Consider the following 24613-nt stretch of genomic DNA (forward strand, 5'->3'; position numbering starts at 1 on the left):
GCAAGACCAAAGTGAATGCTAGGAACTACGGAACTATGGCTGTTCATTCCAGCTGTTAGTCATCTGGGGGATGCCTTGGGCTCAGCGACGGTCACGCATACCCCATCCCTGCACACACCTTCCCTGGGAACTGCGGCAGGAACCATTGCATGACAGCATACACGTTGCTTATCTTCCCCCAAGGACCCGGGCAGCTGGTGAATGCCTGGGAGCCACACAGTAATGCATCTATCCTTGTAGAATGTTAATGATAATTTCTAGATCATTTCCGTGGGGGCCCTCGGGGGTGCTGACTGCTGGACGTAATCCTCATGCTGCCTGGCAGTTGTCGCGTAACATGATCTCCGCACCCCAGCATCCAGAACTTCCTGAAGTGGATGGAGGGCAGTTTCCAGTGCAGCCTGCAGCTCCCAACCGCACGGACCTCACTGCTGAAAGCCAGGACAGCTGCCATGCAGGGGTTGCCCTGTGTCTAGGGGGATGCCCATTTCCCACACTTTTGGGGACCCCTAAAGAGGAGGGGCACACTATCTCTGGGCTCTGAAGACTGTGGGCTAGGAGGGTACAGGACCCGTATTCACACAGGTGCCCCTTGTTTGAGGACAAGCTAGAGGAAACATTTCGTCTCTCTCTCTCTCTCTCTCTCTCTCTCTCTCTCTCTCTCTCTCTCTCTCTCTCTCACACACACACACACACACACACACACACACACGCACACACACATGCACACACACTACATGCTGGACTTCTAACCAGTGATATTTCCACATTCGAGGGCAGAGTAGCCTACCATAGGGCACTCCAATCACCTGTGCCTCTGCACTTTTTCTGTTTTCTTGACCATTTGCCACTCTCTCAGAGGTGGGTAGCAGATGAGGAAATGAATTTCAGAATTCCCTTGCCATTTTTTTCCTTCACTCACTGGCACAACCACATACTGTATGCCGCAGAAGCGTGTCGTGGTGATTGTTTGGGCCACGGGTACTGTGCTCACCCTGTGCCCCACACAGAGCTCATGCATTCCTGAGTGATGCAGATGGCCTCAGCAGCCCTTTGAGGTCATCCCCGTCCATTTTACAACCTCTGGACTGACCAGAGAAGGGTACTTGCCCACCACCACCAAGTTAACCCCAGCCCAGCTCTAGGCCATGCTGCAGAACCCTCAAGGGAATTCATTTTGTAAAAATACTCAGACTGTACATTCTATCTGTTAGCCAATGTGTCTGGCATGCTTCTCTCCAGAGTCGGGGAGGAGAGGTGTGTATGCAGTGGCCCTGGACACAGCAGGTGTACATGTCAATATCATGGTTGTTCTTCTGCCTGTGCAGCTTGTGGGGAGACCCTGCAGGACACAACCGGAAACTTTTCCGCTCCTGGGTTTCCAAACGGCTACCCTTCTTATTCCCACTGTGTGTGGAGGATCTCCGTCACCCCTGGGGAGAAGGTAGGTGGACCCTTGGGGGGAGACACGTGGCTACGCTGAGTGGGATGAAGTGGGAGAAACTGCTCTTGTGGTTAATGGTGGTGACAATGATTGCTTTGTTGTAAGCACCGACTGCACACCAGGCATTGGGTTGAGAGCTTGGCATTCATGGCTTTTGATTCCCTCAATCAGTCTTATCTATGCAAGTGGAGACCTGGCACATACTAAGTCCATGTCAGTTATAAATCAAGCTAGCTGTCTGTAAAGGGAAGGAGGCTTCATCCTCCTGCCATGAGGAGTATGCTGTTATCATGCCCTGGAGGACAAGAACACAATCTGGAATTTCCAGGCACCTCAGTGTTGCCCTAGCAGGTGCATCAGAGGAGAGCCGCCCCCAGGGTACCCTTCCTCTCACCATCAGGGGCTCTCAGGGGCATTTGCTGACACCTTAGCTCACACTCTCAGGCACCATACTCCCCTGCCCAGTCATCAGCTGCTACTCTAAAGCAAGGGTGGGCCAGCTAGGTGTGCAGTCTGCCCTTGGGAACACGGGTCAAGGGAGGAGGCCCACAGACCCTAGAGCTGGTCTGTTGGTTGCTGTTTTCACACTATTTGAGAGACATAGAGAGGACAGACAGACAGAGATCCTAGCTCCCCCTCAAAATGCCAATGACGGCCGGGGCTGGTTCAGGCTGAAGCTGGGAGCTGGGAATGCCTTCCAGGTTTCCAACATGGGCAGCAGAAACTTAACCAACTTGGCCATCACCTACTGCCCTCCTGAGACCACCATTATAGGAATCAAGACCTAGAACCAGGAATGACAGCCAGATTCACCAGTGTGGGACATGGGCCTTGTAATCAGTGTCTTATCACTGAAGCCAAATGCCTGGCCATAGCCCAAAGCTGTTTGCGCTAGGAATGCCCACACCCTGGCTCTCCCAAGGGTGGCCTAGTGAACAGGGAGCTCTGATTAGGTGCACCCCTGTCATCCTGAGAACTCCATGAGATGCACCCAGCATAAAGGCCTCTTTTGCCCTGGTCCGAGGGTGGCTGATCCTCAACCCAATCTCAGGGAATGGTGTATTCATGCTTCTAGTGCATGGATGAGGAATTAATTGGAGGTTGGACTTTAACAAAAATGCCCAAATTCAGTGTGGTGCAGCTTTGGGAATGGGGAAGGGAGTCTTTGCACCCAGTTTATCTTGGCACTGCATGGCTGTTGCTGTCTGGGAAGCCCTGTTTGCATGCTGGACCCAGGCCAGGGGAAGCACCCTGACCTCCCAGGGCCCCCTGCATCTGCCCTCAGCATATCATGTCCCACTGGACTGTGACTGCTGGTTGGCTTGTTCCACATCTGAAACCGTGAGCTCACTGGGGACAGGGAGCATTCCCCAGCAGACCCACAGAACTTGCTGTATGGACGTGTGGACGGATGAGGAAATGAGTGGTAGCAGTGGAATGTGCTGAAAGTTTTTAAGTGCTTATAACCGACCTTCAGATATTCTAAATTTGTAACTTTTTAAAGCAAGATTTTATTGATTTATTTGAAATTCAGTTACATAGAAAGAAGGAGAGAGAGACAGAGAGCTTTCCCACTCTCCCATCTGCTGGTTCACTGCTCAGATGAGCACAATGGCCAAGGCTTTGGGTCAGGCTCAAAGCCAGGAGCCAGAAACTTCTGGTTCTCCCACATGGAAGCCAGGGACTTGGGCTAACTTCCATTGCCATCACCAGAATCCAAACTTGAGCAGTCGTGACTCAAACTGGTGCCCGAATGGGGTGCCAGCACCATAGGCTTCATGTCATTACCCCACAACACCACCCTCCATATTCATAACTTTAATAGTAAAACATTCCACTTCAATGTCAAACACAGTTTGAATGCTGGAAAGAAATGGGTACAAGTCATTGTGTGCATTCTCTATGGACTGGGTGTTAGCCTCCACATGCTACGTGCATCAGCTAAACTCAAGCTCACATCAGCTTCACAGAATGGGGCTGTTTCCGTGCTGTCTTCCCAGGGACTTGCCTGGGCTGCTGAGTCTGTTGCAGAGCTGGGATCTGAACCCAGGCAGAGGAACTCTGAGAGTCTGCATGTGCAAAGGACACTGCACATGTATACACACACCTGGATGCACACAAACACCCTTTCTTTGGCTGTGAGTACTGAAGTCAGCGTGATTGTAGTGCAGAATCCAGCCCCCTGTGCTAGGGTGGATGTGATATGCCCATGCCTGAGCTAACAGGAAGGAGGAGGAGGAAGCGGAAGGGATCTGGTTAATCCCCAAATTGTTGCATTGCCCTGCACAGCAGAGGCTATGTGATACATCTGACCTGCATGAGCTTCCCGTAGCCTTGATTATGAATGCCAAGTGGCAGCAGGGGGAGTACACAGCATTGAAATGCCTGCACCAATTATTTCAATCTCTGCTTTGCCCAGCCTTCCCCAAGCTTCTAGTAATTAGCAAACATGATTGATTCGAGTATCACCTCTTGTTCATCACCTTTTCCCCCATGCTCTTTATGGTTCACCAACGTACTTAGGATAATTAGCCTGAATAATTATCCTGTTCATTCAGATCATGAGTGTGTTGCCAAGGAAGTTGTACTAACATTTCCTTTCTGTGATCTAAAAAAGCAAAGGCTGAAGGATTGCTGCGCAGCCAGCTTTCAAGTGTGACTACATTTTATCACCTGAATGTGAGCCCCTGGCAGGAAAAAGAAATCCAAGGTCTCTGTCTGCCAGGAAAAACTCAGCACTTGGCGCGGCCCCCTGGCTCCCAAGGAGGCTGACTTCACGGGAGCCAGCATGTGCAGGAGCTCCGTGGCATCTCCCCTGCAAGCTTCCGAGCTGATGCGCCTGTGCACATGCCCATGGTGTTGAAAATTTCTGCTTGGAAAGAAAAGTATACACACACCTAGAGAAGCATGCAGATGTGTATACATACACATAGACACATACACATGCACAAATACACACAGACTCCCATAGGTACACACAGATACACATGAACACACATACACACACAGAAACAGACGATACAGAAAAACACACACATATAAATACACACCTACACAGACATGTAGAAATTCACACATACAATGACTAGGGCTGAGCCAGACAGAAGCCAGGAGCAGAGCTCCATCCAAATTTCCCACATGAGTGGCAGAGATCCAAGCAGCCAGGCTGTCCTCTGCTGTTTTCTCAGCTGCATTAGCAGGGAACTAGATCTGAAGTGGAGCAGTCAGGATTTACGAGGCTGCCCATATGGGAAGCCAGCATCCCAGGTGCGGGTTAACCTACTGCACAACGCCACAGGCTCCTTGTTTTCTGGTACTGACTCATCATTTCCTAGCAGGTTCCAGGGCTCTGTGGAAGAGGATGATGCTTGTGCTGGGACCTGAACATAGGATGGGGTTGGCCCCAGGAAAGGATGGGCAGTTGCAACACCAGTCACAGGGCAGCATGTGAGGGGCAGTTAGCACTGGCCATAGTGCACTAAGCACTCACAGTGGCCTTGCTTTTAACTTTGTTGCTTGCAGAGTGTGAGTGTGTACCAGGCAGAGTGCCATATGCCCTCTGTGCGGTGCCCCCTGCCACCTACTGGCATACATACTGTTTGCCAGATGACACCAGAGGACTGAGAAGTCAAGTCTTCCCCAGACGGCAGAGTGAGGGTGACAGCTAAGGAGTGGATCCAGTCTGCCTCACTCTACTACAGACACCTGCTGTTTGGAGTCACCGTCAGGCACACAGATCAGATCCTGTGCACCTGTGTAAGTTAGGGAAGCCTCCAGGAGGTAGGGATCCCTGAGCCAGTGGCCTTGAGGAGGCATCCTGCTCATGGGTGTGCTAGGGGCTTTGCAGAGTAAGAAGGGAGCTTCACGGATGAGGCGGGAGTGTGGGATCTCCCAGGAGCAATCTGGTCCAATTGAAATATCAGTGGAAAATTCATCTAGAGGCCCCCGTGTGCCAAGTGGGTGGAGCACAATGGGAAGGACTACAGGAGCTGTCTGGGAGGCGGCAGGTGGAAAGCAATGAGCAATGGGGAGTGAGATAGGACACAGACATCCTCAAAGGAATAGAGCCATTATCACAGGTGTTGGGCATAGGAAGGGCTCATGATGGAGGAAGGGAAGCTCACAGCAAGGTTGGGCTGCTAGGGGTCAGGGTGACGCTGTCTCTTGCACTGTTCCAATGGCTTCTCATGGTGAGTGGAGAGCAGGGAGGGCGGGAGCCAGTCAGACAGAGAGACCCGTGGAGAGGAGAGAGCAGCATGCTGAGAGCAGAAAGGACAGATTTGGAGCAGTGAAGCCACAGAGCTCAGAATGAGGGAAGTTCTTTAGATCTGGCCCGTCCAACCCAGCCCTGGGACTGGTTGAATATGCCAGCAGAGGTCCGTGAGGGACAGAGGGTGAAGGTGCTAGAGATGAATGATCTGCTGTGGGCAAGGCCAGGGTGGCAGTGCAGGATGGCGTGGGGCTGGGAAGCAGTCAGAGCTGAGCAACAATGGGGCAGGGCACATAGAGCAGAGGTAGAGAACTCCGCACGGGAGCAGCTGAAGGCAGGAGCTCCCTACCCCATGACACTTAGCAGGGGACAAAGGAGGGAGGTGAAGGGCATGGGGAAACCTAAACTCTGCTGCAGAGTTCAACCAGCACCTTGCCTTGACTCATGTCAGTTCCTCCCATGAGATGCTCAAGCCCTACCTCTCTGTCTATTGTGGCCTTGGTCTCCCAGAGTCAAGGGTCACCTCCTCTGAGAAACCATCCTGGAGGCCACCAAACACAGTTCCTTGCTCATTTCTCCCCAAAACTCTTTTTTTAGCACTCACACCTCAGCGTTCTCATGGCCCTGATCTACCTGCCTCTCTCTCCTTCTCGGAGGTGCCGCTTTGGGCCTTTCCATCAGTACTGGGTGCACAGTAGGCAGTCAACAATGAACGGATGGGTGGATGGATGGATGGATGGATGGATGGATGAATGAATGGATGGATGATGAATGGGTGGATGGATGGGTGGATGGGTGGGTGGATGGATGGATGAATGAATGGATGGATGATGAATGGGTGGATGGATGGGTGGATGGGTGGGTGGATGGATGGATGAATGGATGGATGATGAATGGGTGGATGGGTGGGTGGATGGATGGGTGGATGGATGGATGGATGGATGATGAATGGGTGGATGGATGGGTGGATGGGTGGGTGGATGGGTGGGTGAATGAATGGATGGATGATGAATGGGTGGATGGGTGGGTGGATGGGTGGGTGGATGGGTGGGTGGGTGGGTGGGTGGGTGGATTGATGGGTGGGTGGGTGGATGGATGGGTGGATGGATGGGTGGATGGGTGGGTGAAATGATAGACTGATGGAGGCTCTCGGATTCCCCGTGCCTCTTAAAAGCACAGGCATGATTAAGGGGACATGGGTGATGGACATATTTCCATGCACTAACCACACACTCTCTGGACTGACCGATGATGCTACAAGTTCTTTTCATTTCTCTGAACTTCCCGAGCCCTTTACTGTTTATCATTCCCTAGTCTCAACTCACTAGTCCATCTTTTTTTTTTTTAAATTCATTTTGCTTTCTGTAAACCGTAGCATGACTTCAAAAGCAGAAGTATGTCCCCAGACAGAACAAAGCATCCACCTCTTCCTGCGCATACTCCCCATCCTGTTCAGGTTTATTGTGGAGCGCCAGGGGGCTTCCGGCACATGTGGCTCTGGGAAGACACTTCTGGGGGCTGGGTTCCCGCCCCCTATATGCTAAAGGGTAACCTGAGAACCCCGCTGTGCCAGGCACAGCTTGCACAACTCTTCTCTCTCTCTCTCTCTCTCTCTCTCTCTCTCTCTCTCTCTCTCTCTCTCTCACTCACTCACTCACTTTATGGTAATTCTTTGCAGATCATCCTCAACTTCACGTCCATGGACTTGTTCAAAAGCCGCCTATGCTGGTACGACTACGTGGAGGTCCGTGATGGGTACTGGAGGAAAGCACCCCTCCTGGGTGAGCTGGCCTTGTGGGGGGCTGTGAGAGGACCTGATGGGGTGTGTGGGATGTGGTGACTGTCTGGAAGGCTCATCCCACCGGAGGTCACAGGAAGCTCTCAAGGGCCTGTGTCGTTGTAAAACCCTGGACACTCCATTTGGCTACACACATTAAAAAGCTTTTAAAACTGCGAAGGCCCTTTGACCAAGCCATTCCAACATCTCGGAGTTTATCTAAGGGAACTAATTAAGGAAATGTGCCCCGTTCTTGCTGCAGAGGCATTCGCCAATGCAGGAGAAACCGAAGGCTGTTGAAGTTTTTGGGGGAAATGGGGGTTCCAGTGTAGGAGATGATGATGGAAAACTTGCCCGCTGTTAAAGGCAGAGGGGTTCGTTGGCTGACATAGAAAGGGGTGCATGGTGCACTATTACATAAGTAAAGGTGTGCTATGAAATAGAACTTGTAGTAGGATTCTGTGTAATATATCTGTGCACAGCCTTGCAAACTTTGAGCTGCCAGCCATCCAGGAATAGATGGCACGAAGCAGCCAGATAGGGAGTAGCTGGGAGGGTGGTGACCCAAACACAAAATGCACTTCCAAAATCATTCAAGAGGCAATCATGTTAAGACATGATATAGACTGATTTCGATGGGAGGAACCTGGTTGGCGGTCTCTAAGCACAGTACTACCTAGAATTCTGAATGTCATGCAGATTGTCTCAGGATGATAATGTCGCTTTTCAAAGTGCATTGTGCTGATGGTGGTGCTTAGGTACAGTTTCCAGCCTTTGGATGTGGTGTGTATTGTTTCTGTGAGCTGAATATGGAAGGATGGCACGACCCTTTGAGGGAGAGACACAGGCAAATAGGGAAAAAGAAGGGGTGGTGGCCAGCAGCGCACTGTCTTGTGCATGACCCAGGAAGAGGACCACTGGCTACAAGTTCCCAGCAGCTAACTCAGGACTTCGTCTGGCTGCAAAGGGAAACCATGTGGAGCCAGAGAGAGATGTAGAAGATATCTAGGGGCTGGAAGGTCTCAGCCAACAGAGCGCTGGCCTAATTCTGCATGCACTGCGCAGAGCAGGCGCCCAGTAGAATGGGCCAGCAGGTCAGGAAGGGCTTAGTCCCTGGCCTATCACCACATAATCGATAAAGCCACACTTAGGGGGCTAGTGGCCAATATGGGGACAGGGCATTGTCACTGCAAGCCTGAACCCCAATGTCTCATCAGATTCTGGGCAACGGAGGATGGGGGAGGTCAGAAGACCACCTGGGACAGGGCGTCTGGTTGTATTTGATGGAACATAGGAGAAAGCTTCTCTCTAAGACACAAAAGTCCTGCCTGCTGAGTGGCTTGGAGCTACATATGGGTACCCCCTGCCCAAAGGTCCAAGGAGGTTGGCATTGATGCCCATGGGAGCCTTGGAAAGTAGGGTAGCAGCAACCAAGACAGGGTCTGGGTACAATTCCAGGTGGGAGAATCCTGGTAGGCAGTAAGCAGTGCAGGCACACAGGCCAGCCCCAGGCCAAGTGTCCACCAGGATGTGGGTGGTGCCAGGTCTCCCCTGTCCCTGATGGCGGGGTGGACACTGTTTGCCTTGCAGTCCCTGTTTCCTGTGTCAAGTGGACAGATGAGGCAAGTGCAAGCAGCCAGAGGGAGGCATGGTTTCCAGGTAGCAAACACACAGAGGGCTGAGAACGCAGGTCACCACGCCTGGCTGACCCAGCACTTTGAAGGAAGGCATCTAATGTGTCCTGATTCCTGGGAAGCTCCTAAAGTGGAATTCCCACAAGCAGTGGGGTCAGGGATCCTGTGAGCCTGACGATACACAGGTGTGTGCTGATGTCCAGTACTGAAGAGGCAGGAAGGACACTGCAAGACTGCAACCTCTGATGGGAGAGGCACTGAGCTGATGGACAGCTCTGGGCTTCTTTAAAAAAAAAAAAAAAAGAGTTATTTTATTTTTATTGGAAAGGCAGATATACAGAGAGGAGGAGAGACAGAGAGGAAGGTCTTACATCCGATGGTTCACTCCCCAAGTGGCCGCAATGGCTTGAGCTGAGCCAATCCAAAGCCAGGAGTCTCTTCCTGGCCTGCCACGCGGGTACAGGGTCCCAAAGTTTTGGGCCGTCCTCGACTGCTTTCCCAGACCACAGGCAGGGAGCTGGATGGGAAGTGGAGCCACTGGGATTAGAACCAGTGCCCATATGGGATCCCGGGCGTGTTTAAGGCAAGGACTTTAGCCGCTACACTACCATGCCAGGCAGGGCTTTATTTTTATTTTTGTATTTGTTTTATTTCAATTTTAAATGATGTTTACATAGTAGATCAGAATGGAAAATATCTAGAATTAGGGAGAAGTGGGTGTGATCATTGTTTCTAAGCTTGCTATTTCTTGTCATTTCTGGGGGGGAGGGGAGAGAAGGGGATAGGCCATACCCAGCCTCCCTACCATCCCAGTACACAAGGATGGGGGAAGGCCACCTGATATCAACCCAGGGTCACAAAGGCACTTGTTCCGAAGGTTCTGCCCAGGTGGATGCATAGTTTTGAAATGCTGTCGCTCTCACTGATCTATGGATGAGGAATCCCTTCTAATGTCCATTGGCTGACACCATCAACCTTATAGTCTCTAATCACCCAGATATTTGGTGTCATTGTTTGGCTGGGGCAGTTATCCATATGTTCTGTTCTCCATGCTCTGCTATGGTACCAGGTGTCCTCTATAGGCCCCAGTGAGCTACCGTGTCCTCCATGTGTCTGTCATCCAGCACTCCATCATCTCCACTGTGGAGGACCAATTTTCCTAGGTGGGCTTATGGACCTGAATCAGGTAACCTGGACCATGCTGGATCCCCCATCTCTGGGGCTCATGGATCCAGCAACAACCTCATAGGTGGGCCCCAGGCCCCAGGCCATGAGACCTGGGACCCGAAAGAACCCCTATCCTTGGCTCATGGACCCAGCCCCCACTGCACAGACAGGCTCAGTGACCTGGACTAGGAGACTCCTCCAGGTCCCCCACCCCTGGTGCTCATGGATCTAGCACCCACTGCACAGGCGAGCCCAAGGACCTACACCAGATGACCCAGGTCCCACTGGACCCCTCACCCCGGGGACTTACAGACCCGATACCCACTGCATAGGTGGACCCTAGGACCTGGGACAGGAGACCCAGTGCTAGACCGGACTTTCCACTCCTGAAGTTCATAGGTTCTGGGCTTGGTTTAGTGTGTTTCACAACTGTGTGATTTTTTAAATTTGCCAAAAGCAGTATGAGGCATTCTGTGAAAGTGTGGCCTGCTGGGTACCTTCAAGTCACTTCAGCCCATCAGCTTGTGAGAAAGCTGGGCTCCCACAGTGCAGGTACAAATTCCAGTGGGGAAGACAGGATCCGAGTGTCCATGCCCCATGGTGGGCCAAGGTGTGGACCGAATCTGAGCAGGGCAGTGCTTCCGGGGGGTTGGATTAAACCTGTTACTGCTGGTCTAGAAGGCAAATGTTTGCTGGCAGTCTTGTGCCCCCAGGGGACACTGGCCAGGCTCTGGGGGAAGCATTCAGAGGGCCGGAGGGTCCCCTGGGAGGGCCAGGACCCTCTCCTGAGACCAGCAGGAACAGGAGTCCTCTCTGATGGATCCTGAAGCAGGAATGTTCTCCCATGGAGCCGTCTGTCTGCTGCGCTGTCCTGGGTGGGACTTCTGCCTTGGTTGGTGGTGGCAATGGTGATGGTTTGTTTTGTTTGGCTTGTGTTTTATCCACTTTGGCAGTGTGTGTGTGGTGTATATGTGTATATGAGGTACAATGTGTGCTATGTGTATGTTATATATGGTAGTATGTTGTGTGTGTACATGATGGGTGTTTTATGCTATGTATATGCTGTGTGTGGTATGTTTAATGTGCATATGTGTGAATAAGACATAGTGTGTGTATGGTGTGTTCATGTATGAATGATCTGCATCTGTGTATTTGGTGTGTGTTGTGCGTCTGTGTACTGTGTGTATGTATGTGTATGGCAAGTGTGTTAGATGTGCATATAGGTGTATCATAGGGTATGTATGTGTGTGTGGGGCATATGTGTATGTGTGTGTGGCACTGAGTGCTGTGTGTATGGTGTGTGTATGTGTGTGTGGCACTGTGTGCTGTGTGTATGTGTGTGTGGCACTGTGTGCTGTGTGTATGTGTGTGTGGCACTGTGTGCTGTGTGTATGGTGTGTGTATGTGTGTGTGGCACTGTGTGTTGTGTGTATGGTGTCAAGCATGTGTGTGTGGCACTGTGTGTTGTGTGCATGGTATATGTGTGTGTGGCACTGTGTGCTGTGTGTATGGTGTATGTATGTGTGGCACTGTGTGCTGTGTGCATGGTGTCAAGCATGTGTATATGTGTGTGGCACTGTGTGCTGTGTGTATGGTGTATGTATGTGTGTGTGGCACTGTGTGCTGTGTCTATGTGTGTGTGGCACTGTGTGCTGTGTGTGGTACTGTGTGTTGTGTGCATGGTATATGTGTGTGTGGCACTGTGTGTTGTGTGCATGGTGTGTGTATGTGTGACACTGTATGGTGTGTGTATGTGTGTGTGACACTGTATGGTGTGTGTATGGTGTATGTATGTGTGTGTGGCACTGTGTGTTGTGTGTATGGTGTATGTATGTGTGTGTGGCACTGTGTGCTGTGTGTATGGTGTATGTATGTGTGTGTGGCACTGTGTGTTGTGTGCTGTGTCTATGTATGTGTGTGTGGCACTGTGTGCTGTGTGCATGGTGTCAAGCATGCCTGTATGTGTGTGGAATGTGCTGCAGCCGAGGCAGGCCTGGACCTTCTTCAGGTGCAGGACGTTATTGGTGCGGCCTGCTCCAATGTTCCCAAACGCAGTTGTTCCCGGAGTTTCTGTGTGAGGAGCAAGCGCATTGTGCAGCCGAGTTGGTCCCGGGAGGGGTCGGAGCCGTGAAATCCGTGGGGAGGAGGCAGGTCAGTGCCCCTTTGGCAGGAGGGCCAGCGGATTAGGGCGGATCTGGAAAGTATGTGTCTCACTCTGAGAAACCGGGCGGTGCATTTTTTCCCAGGGCAGTGTGTGAAAATCCAGGCATAATGGACGCATAACTTTTTATGAATGAACCCTTTATGACTCCCCGCGGAGCACACTTGTCTTGCCTCGGCTGCATTTCCTCTCCTTGATATCCTTATTAACCCCCCACCCACTCCCGCTCTTGGCTGGCCGGGGAGGGATTCCAGTTTAGGAATGTGACACCTTTCCTCAGCTCAGGCTCTCTCCAGTGCCTTGGCTCGCTCCATCTATGGAAAGAGGCGGCTGGTGGACGCAAGAGTTGAGAGCGTTTCAAGGCTGAGTAAAGATGCCAAATTGGTTTTCCACTTTCAGGGTCGCTGAGGAGATGATCTTGACGTGGGGAAGGGGGTGGTGGTGCAGGGCGCCGGTCGCGGCTCCACGTGGGCGCCCCTCCCCAGGCTGCCATGTGCACAACTGTCCCGGGCCACAGCGCATGCCTAGTTCCTTCCCCGCTTCCCTGAACCAGGCAGCAAGAGGCCAGGCTGGTGTTCCCGCAGCGCTGGCTCCCGTGCCCTTGTTCCTAGACATCCCTCTCCCTCCTGAGAAGTGTGGATGGGATTGACACTGCCAGGGGGTAGAGTCGGAGTTCATTTTATCCACAAGTGTGCCACATTCACAAGCGCGCCTGAGACACACAAGCTGCAGGGGTGATGAACTCCCAGACTGCCCAAGTTCAGACTTAAAAATTCTCAGCCCTTCAGTGTTCTCAACTGTAAAATGGGATTGATCTTTGCACTTGATGCAGGAAGTAGTGGGGATGCAACGAGATGACGCATGTCCAATACTTACCAGAAGCTGGCTTAGTCCTGGTCAGTGAAGAGGGGCAGGGTCTTCTATGAGGGCCTCCTGGCTCACACTAGAAGTCCACAGGGATTCGGGGAGAGCACTTCACAGAGGTTTGTGATACACTTGGCCAAGTGTGGCTCCGCCTGCAGTTCCTGCCTCTGCGGCCCTGCGCAGAAATGAGTTGTGGGTGCACTGGGATGCTGGGTGGCCTGTCTCCTCCAGCCGGGTCTGTGGGCATCCAGGCGGGCAGCTCAGCCCTTAGAAACCATTCTCACAGCAGTGATAACTGGGATTTTAAAAAGAGAAACTTGGACTCAGACCTGGGTGGGTTTAAGGGAGTTCTTCTGGGGACCGCCGTCCACTGACTTCAGCCCCGTACTGTCCCCTCACTGGTAAGCAATACTTCCCCCAACACTTGCGTGTCACTTTCCAATTGATACTAATTGGCCATGCCAGAGGATCCATTAATGAGAATTTATAGGCTTCTGATGGATTTGTCCTTGCCAAATGCTGACAACATTTTCATCTCATCACAGATGGTTACAGGTGGCCAGGATCGGAAGGAAGTCACAGAGATTAGCAACCTGACTCTCACTTCTCAAGGCCTGGAGGCCGCGGTTGGCCCCTAGGGAATGTCCATGTGGCATCGGCTCCTCCCCCGGCTCCCCCACACCTACCTCCATGGCTCAGAGGAGCGGAGTGCAATGCCAGCTTCAAGTGCCTTGTCTGCTACCCAATGTGGTCCTGGCACTAATAGTGGCCTCCCACTGTCTATCTGTGCCATGCCCGTCAGTGGTGTTCTGTATATCCCATCACTACAACAACATGGGGTATTTTCACCATCCCACAGGATGGTACACATCAGCTAGTTGTGGCCACGTCTCATCTCTCCCAGGCTACCCTATGCTCAGCAAATGATGTCAGGGACTTGCACAGCAGGTGCCTGGCAGAGCCTGGGGTGTCCCATCCATTCAGCTGACCCAGAAGGCAGAGCCACCCCGCCCCCCGCCAACACACACTCACCTGCCTGGGCTACACTTTTTCAGTGTCTGGGACCTGGGCTCCATTGGAATCTGGAAGGAGCCTGTTTCCAGCCAGTGTGTTCCACAGCCAGCATGTTCCATAGCCTAGGTTGACTGGGAAGAGCCACAGCTTTTCCAAGGGAACATGTGCCTGCCTGGTGCCCCAGGCGTCCTGACTGTGTCTTTTCCACCCCCCAGGTCGGTTTTGCGGTGACCAGGTGCCCGAGCCTCTCCTGTCCACAGACAGCCGGCTCTGGGTGGAGTTCCGCAGCAGCAGCAACATCCTGGGCAGGGGATTCTCTGCCGTGTATGAAGGTTTGTGCGTGATGCGAGTGGAGCTGGGCTGGCTCCTGTGCTGCCCACTCTCCTGTGCCCCCTGCCTGGTGCACCCACCACAGCCACCTCTGGCCACACTGGGAAGCCAGGGCCAGCTGTGCTCGCCTTGGAGCCAGAGCTGTCAGCCTGTTGCTCCCGTTCCTCGCAGCGCTGCTAGGGTGGGGTGGGGTGGGGTGGGGTGGAGGGTACAGAACCTCTTGGATGGTGGCCACCTCCACGTCGTTGTGGGAGCCTATGCCAGGTGTGAGCTCTGAGCCTCTGTTTCTTGTGTGAAAGCAAGACTTTGGAGAAACGCAGGGATGTCCACAGGCTTTGGAGGGATAGGTATGCGTGTGTGTGTGCATGCGTATTTGCCTGTGTGCTTATGCATTCCTCTGGACCAGCGACCACACCCTCTGCCACCCACAGTAGAATCTACCCAGGAAACCTCACAGCAGCGTCCCCCAATTCCACCCCCTTGAGTCAGAACCCCTGAGGATGTAGCTCCAGTTTGTTTCCCAGGTGGCTTTTCTGCACAGTGCAGGTAGAGAACCACTGCTCTACGTGGTTTTTGTTTTGTTTTGGTTGTTATTTTGTTTTGTTTTTTCTTTCTATGTAAGAAATCAGAGTTGGAAACAAGCCACCATCCTTCCTCCAGTCCTGGTCTTTGTTGGATGGAAGGGGGAAATGCTTGTGCGTGGCGCCACCTAGTGGCCACAGGTGGCTACCCATCTTCCTCAGTGACCTGGGGCTAGGGGGTCCTCACTGGTGTGTGTCTTTGTAAAGCTACCTGTGGCGGAGACATCCACAAAGATGCTGGCCAGATCCAATCTCCCAACTACCCCGATGACTACAGGCCTTCCAAGGAATGTGTGTGGCGGATCACGGTCTCCGAGGGCTTCCACGTGGGGCTCACCTTCCAAGCCTTCGAGGTGAGCAAGCTCACAATATCCTCCTGCGGAGGGAGGAGAGTAGATGGAGACTTTGACTAGATGGCGCATTTTCCATAGAGATGGGTTTCCTTTATATGCACACACACACACACTTTCCGGTGGCTTCAGATGCACCTGCTTTCTGATGTCTGCTAGGGAGAGGGAGGGCTACCGTGGATGGAGGTGGGCACCCAGGCTGGAATCGAGGAGGGTTCTGCAGGCTCCTTTTTGTGCCTCCATCCCCTCTTAGCTCCTCCAGGCCTGAGTCACCCTGGCCTTCTAGAACCAGGACACAGCCCAGAGAAGCCCAGGACATGCCCATTCTCAACCAGAAACGTCAAGGCTGAGCCCTCCCTTCCACACACACACATCCAAATTCCCCTCAGCGCCTGTCTTTTCCCCCTTTTAGATTGAAAGGCATGACAGCTGCGCCTACGACTACCTGGAGATCCGCGACGGCCCCACGGCTGAGAGCGCCCTCCTCGGCCACCTGTGCGGCTATGAGAAGCCAGAGGACGTCAAGTCCAGCTCCCACCGCCTGTGGATGAAGTTTGTGTCTGACGGCTCCATCAATAAAGCAGGCTTTGCGGCCAGTTTTTTTAAGGGTATGGATTAGCCACTCTCTCCCCTTCCAGAAGAAGGTTTGCTCCTGGAGGGGAAGAGGCAGAGGCCTCTGGCAGGGCTCACGGCTGCTGAGGAACAGGCTTGCGGCCATCGTGCAGCTCTGCCCGTGGAGAATGCGTGCGGATGGGCTCTGAGGCCCAGGGCACTGCGACACGGTGGAATGTGGGTGATGGCCAGTGGTAGTGGTGGCATCTGGTGGCATCACTGAGCTGGTTTCGTGTGCCACACACTCGACCTATGGGTGGGGAGGGGGTCCCCAAGTTTTACCACTGGCCCTTTGCACTGGGTTCGCCTGCATCTGATCAGGCTGCCCCGAGGCCTCCATTGCATGGCAGGTGTGCAGTGCAAACATGGACTTTGCAGATCAAGCTTTTCCTAAATTGCCTCGCCTCCCTTAGGCCCCTTCATGTCCAAGGGCCACAAAGACAACCCTGGCTTCTGGCTGCTGAAGAGCCATCCCCCCAACTTCCTCTCTCCAGCCTGTGTCCCTACCCGGCTCAGTGAAGATCGGGGGACAGCAAGGAGCAACCTGCATGTGGTGGCCTTGGGATCTGTGTGCCATGGGTTCTTGGTGAAACTGGCCATCCTGGTGAGGAGCTTGCCCACCTCCTCCTGCCTTTGTCAGTTCTTCCCTCTCTGCTCAGGACTGGCACCTAAAGGCAGAGCGTGAAGATTCCCCAGGGCAGGGTGCTGTGCTGGGCAGCTGGCATCACATCAGCCATCATTCCAATGCCCCATCCCTGTAGCTCAGGACCCTGGGTTCCTGGCTGTGTTGCTCATAGCCCCAGCCTCGGACACCTTCCCTCCTATGCCAGGAGCCTTGGCCATGCCCATCCACAGGCCCTCCCTCACCCCCAGTCTCCACCTCTGCCTCCTTTTCTTGGGCCCTATCCCCGGTTCCACATGAGCAGCCTGGGAGTTGGAAGGGTCCGCTGCAAGCCCTGAGCAGGCAGCCTTGGCTGTCGGGCACCTCAGTCTTTCTTTCGATAAAGTAGGGAGGAGGAAGGAAAGCCACTCATTGTGCCTGAGCAGGCGTGGTAAAGCTTACTGACTGCTGAGACGCTGCAGGCTGACAAGGGCCCAACAACGGGGGGATTCGATTCCTGTTTTCCTGTGTAGAGGCAACCAGGGGAGAGCAAAACACAGAGCAAGAATAATAGTGCTTTGAATATCTGGACACAAAATGCACTTGCTTCTTGTGCTGCGCTCGTGGGACCCATGAAGACCTGCTCCGCTTTGGGGATAGAAGACCTGCTCTGCCCACAGGTCCACTCCCAGCATCCATCCTGCCACACGTGGGCACTTCACATGGAGCCTGGGCTTGCCAAGGGGCTGAAGGAGACCCAGCCGCCAAGCGGCAATGGCCTTGCTGTGTGCACACTCCTCCTGCTGGCAGGACCAGGCTAACCCAGTGGCCTATTTCAAGTTCATTTTATGGTTCTCGGATGCCTGTGATGGTGTTCACCAAAGCTCCCTTGCAGAACACGGTGCCCTGAGTCTCCTAGGAGGGGTCTGACTCTGCAGGGCCACCCCAGAGCCCCCGTGGTATCTGGGGTGCTGACCAACACTGGGAGCTGCCTTCACCATCTCACAGCCTCTTCAGCTCCACCCTTATATGAAGTTACCATTGCTCCCACCTCAACACCCAGGACAACCCAGTTCTAAGGGGACGGAGCTAGTTCGAGAGGCCGGATCTGGACAATTCCATGGGCCACTGCCTTTCCCTTGATGCCACAGGGCAGGGGCAGGAATCAGGCATTCACACTAAACATTTCATTCTGATGCCAGTCACCTTTTTGCCTTCCCGATCCTAGGATGGTGTGGGAGCCAGGGCCCCAGGCTTAGCACCTGCAGTCCTGGGAGTGGTCCAGCCTGCTGACCTTACTAGCCCTGCTCACAGCCATGTCACACAATGTTTCTGTTACTGGACTCAGTGCCTGGCCAATGGATGAGTAAGTGGATGCATGGGCAGCTGAGTGAGGGGCCTCCAGCTCTTGGTAGACCCAGGCATCTTGCTACTTGCACTGGCCCCTCGCATGGTGCACTTCCTTCCCTGAGATGAGGGATGTGTTCCAATAACACTGTGATGTAATCAGTGGCTGTAACACTCATGAGAGGTTTGATGGGGGGTTGAGAACTGTCTGGGAACTCCAGAATGGGTTTCATCCTCATAGAACCCCTCACGGCTTCAAATGCCACATAGCCAGGCATGGCAAGGGCAGTCGCAGCAGACAGGGCCAACAGAGGCTGGGTGCCATCTGCATGCAAGGCCTGTCCTGTCTGCAGTGAGGCCATCAGGGCATCGCACTTGGCACCTGGGTCAGGATGCTCCCAAGCAGCAGATGCTGGCAGGGAAGCGACAGGGGCCCTGCACAAGCCTTGGAACAAGCTCTTGCCTTGGTCCCAGTTGGCAAGAGGCTCTGCCCAGGGTCCAGCTGGCATGGGACATGGGCCAGGATGCCAGTTGGCTTCTGCACCCTCTCCTGGTGCCAGCTGGCGGCCAGTCCCAGAGCCTACTGATTATTTTGCAAGAGGGCACCAGCATTGCAAGGGTTGGCTGGGTCGTTTCTGCCACCCCAGTCCTCATGAATCAAAAAAGCACCATTTCCCTCTGTGAGCACCCCGTTTGCCAGTTCCAGAGCTGATGAGCCACCCGGGGGTTGGGGGTTGGTACTTCCTCAAAGCTCTGGGCTGTGCCCCTTCGTCCCTTTCTCTCTCTCTCTGCCAAACCACTGTTGGGATCCTGCCTATTGGCAGTCTCATTACTCCGGGTTTCCACTAATCCCAACATTCGATGTAAAGAAGCCAGGCTAGACTGGGCCCTGGGGTCAGCCTCATTGGCGTCCTGCTGTGCCTTCCCCAATTTCTCTGAGAGGCTTGGCCTCGGTGCCTGAATCCCCCAGCAAGCAGAAGCGAGAGAGCTTGGGGCTAGTGGGAGTGTACACAGGGTGCCTCCCATAGAAGGCAGAGCCCTGGCACCCAGCAGGCCACCCTCCCAAGCTGGAGCAGGTGGTCACCTTCGCTGGTGCAAGGGTAAAGGTCTCTCTTTAACTCACGTGCCTGGGGCTAACAACTGCCCTTCTAACCTGGGGGAAATGCATTCTCTTTGCATCAGGCCTGGGGCCATCCCACCTGGCTGAGTGGCACCGAGTCTGGCTCCTCTGTGGGTCTCTCCCTTGTTTGTCCTACCCGTGGCCATGGCACAGTCTGAGCCCCCATGGCCTGTTATCACTGTCTGTTCTGCTGGGCTCATCCCTTGGCTTCCTCCTGACCATTCTGGAGGGCTTCTGGAATTTGCTGGGTTGCTCTTCCCGCCCAGGCCAGCCACTCCCTCCGTGGGCCATCCTCGTTGCTTTTTTTTCATCTTTCTCCTTTCCTTCCTCCACTCTTACCTGCCTCAGGGCGTCTCACTTCCTGCAGCAAAGGCTCCTCACCCACTTCGGAGTTTAGAAGCAACATTGATGCCATTTTCTACAGTGAGAGCTCTTAAGCACCAACGGTCCACAAGCTGGGCTCTTGTGTACCCTGTTCTCAGTCCGCAAGCCCTCAAAGCAGTAGACAGATTTCCACTGCAAGGCTCATGAAAGTGGAGTTACCAGCAGGCTCCCAGTTGGCTGGGCTAAGACCGCTTGGTGGACCTAGTCCATATCAAACTCACTTTTAAGCCAGAACCCTTCCCACAATCCCTCTTTAATCTACTTTCCTTCTGTTCTTTTTTGACAATGGTCTAGGAAGAGGCATTGCCTATTGTATGGTGAGCAACCACCACAGCTTTAGCACACTTACTACTTGATATGAGGCCGTGAACCAAGTCAGCTCTCAGCCTGGAGCATCTCCTAAGCCCAGTCACCCCCGCAGATCAATTTGTTACAGGTTAGGCCTTTGCTGAGCCTAAGAACGCCTTGCTGTCAGAGCTGCCCAAGTCGCTGTCCATTGTGTGAAAGCAGGGGCCAGTGTACAGGATTTCTCCCCTGAGAGCGGCGAGCAAGCCAGCTAGGAGCGTGCACATGGGGAGTGCGTGGTGGCGAGGGAGCGGGGTCCCCGAGCAGAACGGGAGCAGAGCATGGAGGGTGCGCTGTTTGGAGCATTCCCCTTGTCCATGGGATGAGTGGATCGGAGGCTGCAGAATGTCAGACTTTCCACCTGACATATGAGCTTTGAGAGTAACAGAAGTCCTCACTCTGGGAGGGCTGAGAAACCATCTCCTAGCAGTGTCATGAAAAGGATCGGCGTCTAAGGTAGCAAGACTATCCAGGTCCTTATCTTCCACCTGTGTCCCACTTTCTGTCCTTTGGCACGTGACTCATTGAGGATGCAGTGGAGAACTCCACACCTGCTCCATCCTACCTTCTGGAGCTTGGTGGACTCATGGGCTCCATGCCCTGCCTCCCTGCCCTTTCCTCTTGCCAAATTGGACTTCTAGAAAGATGGCTGCATGTTTAGCTGTCCCTCCACTGGACTCCAGCTGAGTGCTAGAGCTGCGTGCCATTGTGGATAAGTGTGCCACCAGCAGGGAGAGTTCAAGTTTTTCTTTGGCGCCAGTACTCTTCCTGGACTGGCCTAGTGCTGGATCTTGCTTGTCTTCAGCGACACAGGGGTCAGCGTGTCTGCAAGACTGTCCAGTGGCTCCCATGCTCTTCTTGTGTTCAACACTTGTGGCATCCTGCTTGCCACCATTAAACATGCCACTGTTTAATTGACCCAGACACAGTACTAGACACTCGAGGCTCCTGGGGCTCCCGGGCTATTCAGCTTCGTTATAGCTTCTCCCCAGACCTTTGACTAACCTAACAGTATTTTCTGGAACCTTAAAGATTGCCCTGTGTGGATCTCTTAAGCATATTCACAAAGATGCTAATTCACAAGTTTTAGCTCTGATATGTAGAGAATACTAGGACTCTGTCCTTTGATCACACTTTTTATTTCATGTTTCTGAGAATTCACATATGTATGGCAGGCTCGAGGAGATTGTTTAGGTTTGGGTGCCAGCTCTGCTCCCAATTCCAATTTCCTGCTAGTGTGTGTCTTGGGAGTCTGAAAGCGCTAGCTTAAGGAGCTGGGTCCTTAGAGTTCCAGGCTCCGGTTTCAGCATGGCCCAGCGTGGCTCTTGCATCTGGGGAGTGACCCAGTGATCTTTGACTGTTTCAAATAATTGTAAAGAAAAATCCACATTACCAAAGTAGAAACTTTGGGCCTGGCATGGTAACTGAAGTCCTCACTTTGCCTGCACCAGGATCCTGTATGGGCACCGGTTCTAATCCCAGGAACCCTGCTTCCCACCTAGCTCCCTGCTTGTGGCCTGGGAAAGCAGTCGAGGACTGCCCAAAGCCTTGGGACCCTGCACCTGCATGGGAGACCCAGAGGAGGCTCCTGGCTTCAGATCAGCTCAGTTTCAGTCATTGTGACCACTTGGGGAGTAAACCAGCAGATGGAAGATCTTTCTCTATGTCTCTCCTCCTCTCTGTAATAGACGACTTACCAATAAAAAATTAATAAATCTTAAAAAAAGAGAAAACTTGATCAGCTCTTAGGTGTGGAGCCCTGTGAACGTGCCGAAGGCTCAGCCCTAGTCTTGCTTCAGAGGCGCCCTCGTCTGATCAACAGGTTCAGCTGCTGACATTGGACTCCTTGGAGGTGGTCAGCAGGAGCCACTCTTATTCTCAGGAGATGCTGGCTCAGGACTCCCTGGGATGTGGAGTTTGGGGGACATGGACCAATGGCTTTGTGTCAACTGATCTCAGTTCACCTTCCTTTTGCGACAGAGGTGGATGAGTGTTCCTGGCCAGACCACGGTGGGTGCGAGCATCGCTGTGTGAACACACTGGGGAGCTACAAGTGCACCTGCGACCCTGGCTATGAGCTGGCCACCGACAAGAAGACATGCGAAGGTCAGTGCTTGGTCTTCCCAGCTGGAGGGAGATGGAGTGCAGGGAGGGGCAGAGATGGGGCAGGTGGCTGGCTGTGAAGTGAGAGACAGACGTGGGATGTTGACTGGCCTCGTCCTTGCATTTCTGACTCTCTTTCGGCCCAAGCCATGCAGAGCCTGACTAGAGGATGGGTCAAGTCCACAGCCACCGTTCTTGAAAGTGGTTAAGACTTTTGTCCTCAGTTCCGCCTCTGCAAATCCTTAGGCGAAAACTGTTAGACTGGGGGAGGTTGCTTATCCAGAAAACAATTATAAAAAAAAGAAAGAAAGAAAATGTGCTACTGTTGGAGAGCAGAGCTTGCTGCTGCTCAGGGAAGCCTCAGTCTCTTGACGCGCATGCGTGTGTGTGCCATGTGTCCCCGCCCCCGCCCCGTGCAGCGGCCTGTGGCGGCTTCATCACCAAGTTGAATGGAACCATCACCAGCCCCGGTTGGCCCAAGGAGTACCCCACAAACAAGAACTGTGTGTGGCAGGTGGTGGCCCCTGCTCAGTACCGGATCTCCCTGCAGTTCGAGGTGTTTGAACTGGAAGGCAATGACGTAAGTTTCCGCCCGGGGGCGGGGGGTGGTAGTGGTGGATGGGTGACGCTGTGGGTGCGGTGACATAGGGGTACCTGGGAGGGCTGGGCAGGCAGGGAGGTGGTTCTAGCTGCAGTCACAATACAGTTCAGTGGATCTCAGCAGCACAGAGCAGGGAGGGCACAGCCTTCACGCACATGTCCCTCTTGCCCTCTCGTCACAGATTCAGGAGACAGGTGCTGCGGGGTGGGAGGTGGTCAAGATAGCACTGCCCCCTCTTGGTGGCTGCAGGTTCTCTGGGCACCCTAGACAGCCTTCTCCTTTGCACAGGTGGTCATGGATAACCCAGTCAACCAAGGTGCAGGTGCCAGTCTCACATGCCCATTGGCCACACCTAGGCTTGGAGTGTGCCCTCCACTTACCCCCCATGCCTGGGCACACAGCCTCCTCTTCATGGCCTGTCTCTCCCCTACCAAGCTGAGGTTCTCAGCTCTAAAACATCACCGGCCTGGTTTATACTTGACCGACCAACAAGTCAGGCCTTTTTGCTACCAGTTGGAGAGCCCAATGCCAGTGACCTTGACACATGGAAAAGTCAGTGCTACAGCAGGCAATGTGGATTGTAGCCCTGGCTCTACACAGCCGGTTGAGCTGTGTGACTTGGGAGGAATGTCTTTCCCTCTCTGAGCTTCTGTTTCTCTGTGTGAATAAACGACAGAGTTGCTTTGTGTCTAGCGCTCAGACTTTCCTTCCTCCTCTCCTTTTCTGCAAGCAGAGCCTCAGGGGCAGCCCAGTATACAGAACCAGCAGAGGCAGGTGCAACGTTACAGGGACTTCGTGCCCTGGAGTGCCAGGAACCCCTGTTCCCCAGTATAGCAGAATCAAAGAGATCCCTCTGCTGTGTTCCTGGCAGAGCTCGTGTGACCCCTTGGCCCAGTGCAGCTCCCAGGAAGGACAAGGCAGTGTCCTGGGGCCACTCCCCACCATACTCCCTTGCAGGTGTGCAAGTATGATTTCGTGGAGGTGCGCAGCGGCCTGTCCCCCGACTCCAGGCTGCATGGCAAGTTCTGCGGCGGGGAGACGCCCGAGGTCATCACCTCACAGGGCAACAACATGCGCGTGGAGTTCAAGTCCGACAACACAGTCTGCAAACGCGGCTTCCGGGCCCACTTTTTCTCAGGTAAGCAGGCTCTGGGGCGCTCCCAGTGGAACAGAGAGGGGCGCCCCTTTGTAGATGAGTCCTCTCAGGAGAGTGCCCTCTGCCATCTCCCCAGACAAGGACGAGTGTGCCCAGGACAACGGTGGCTGCCAGCACGAGTGTGTGAACACGTTCGGCAGTTACCTGTGCCGCTGCAGGAACGGCTACCGGCTGCACGACGGCCACGACTGCAAGGAGGGTGAGGCTGCCCCGTGGGGTCCTGCAGCGCAGGCAGCATCAGGGTGGTGTGCGTGGCCCTCTCCCACTGCCCTGGGGCTCTAACCCTGCAGCAGGAGCCCACTCCTGCTCACACACACCTGCACACCTGCTGTGGCTCCTGGGAGCCATTCTCCCCAGAGCAGCCAGCTCAGCTCACTCCTCCGCTGTCTCTGTCCTGGTTGTACCACTCATCAGCAGAGTGTCCTTGGCCAGGTAACTGGGCCTCTCCGAGCCCCCTCTTTCTGTTGCAAAAGGGGGCGGCCTGTACCCCTTCGTTATTATCTTTGTGAACATTACAAGAATAAGAATTCCCCGGAGCTGTTTTGGATGACCTGGTGCACCTTACACACTTGAATGCCAGGGCTGCCAGCATCTTGGGCCATGCCATTACCTACCCAGTCAGGGAACTTGGGAAATGCTTTGCTGCCTGCTGCATTCACTGTTGGGGACTCTGCAGGCCAGGTGGCCTAATCGTTCTGGAGGGAGCTTTCTGTCTGTGTTTCCTCTGCCCACAGAAGAGGGTCTGAGCCTCTGCGATAAACATAAAAGCCTCCGCTCCTCCCTGGCCTTGGCCCAGGCCACAGAACCTGGCA

General features: G+C 53.7%; 1 protein-coding gene across 1 annotated transcript in view; it reads left to right on the forward strand.

Annotated features, from left to right (window-relative positions):
* The window catches only part of TLL2 (tolloid like 2), a 109993-nt gene that overhangs the window by 79380 nt on the left and 6000 nt on the right, over positions 1 to 24613 (forward strand). The window contains exons 9-17 of the mRNA XM_040992392.1: positions 1329 to 1444; positions 7333 to 7435; positions 14487 to 14603; positions 15390 to 15535; positions 15945 to 16140; positions 21922 to 22047; positions 22464 to 22624; positions 23603 to 23783; positions 23878 to 24000. Of these exons, the coding sequence (XP_040848326.1) occupies positions 1329 to 1444; positions 7333 to 7435; positions 14487 to 14603; positions 15390 to 15535; positions 15945 to 16140; positions 21922 to 22047; positions 22464 to 22624; positions 23603 to 23783; positions 23878 to 24000 (1269 nt within the window). The remainder of the gene's footprint in view (positions 1 to 1328; positions 1445 to 7332; positions 7436 to 14486; positions 14604 to 15389; positions 15536 to 15944; positions 16141 to 21921; positions 22048 to 22463; positions 22625 to 23602; positions 23784 to 23877; positions 24001 to 24613) is intronic.

This window comes from Ochotona curzoniae, unplaced genomic scaffold (genome assembly GCF_017591425.1).
Source record: "Ochotona curzoniae isolate NIBS_2020 unplaced genomic scaffold, NIBS_Ocur_1.0 contig_66, whole genome shotgun sequence".
Classification (NCBI taxonomy): domain Eukaryota; kingdom Metazoa; phylum Chordata; class Mammalia; order Lagomorpha; family Ochotonidae; genus Ochotona; species Ochotona curzoniae.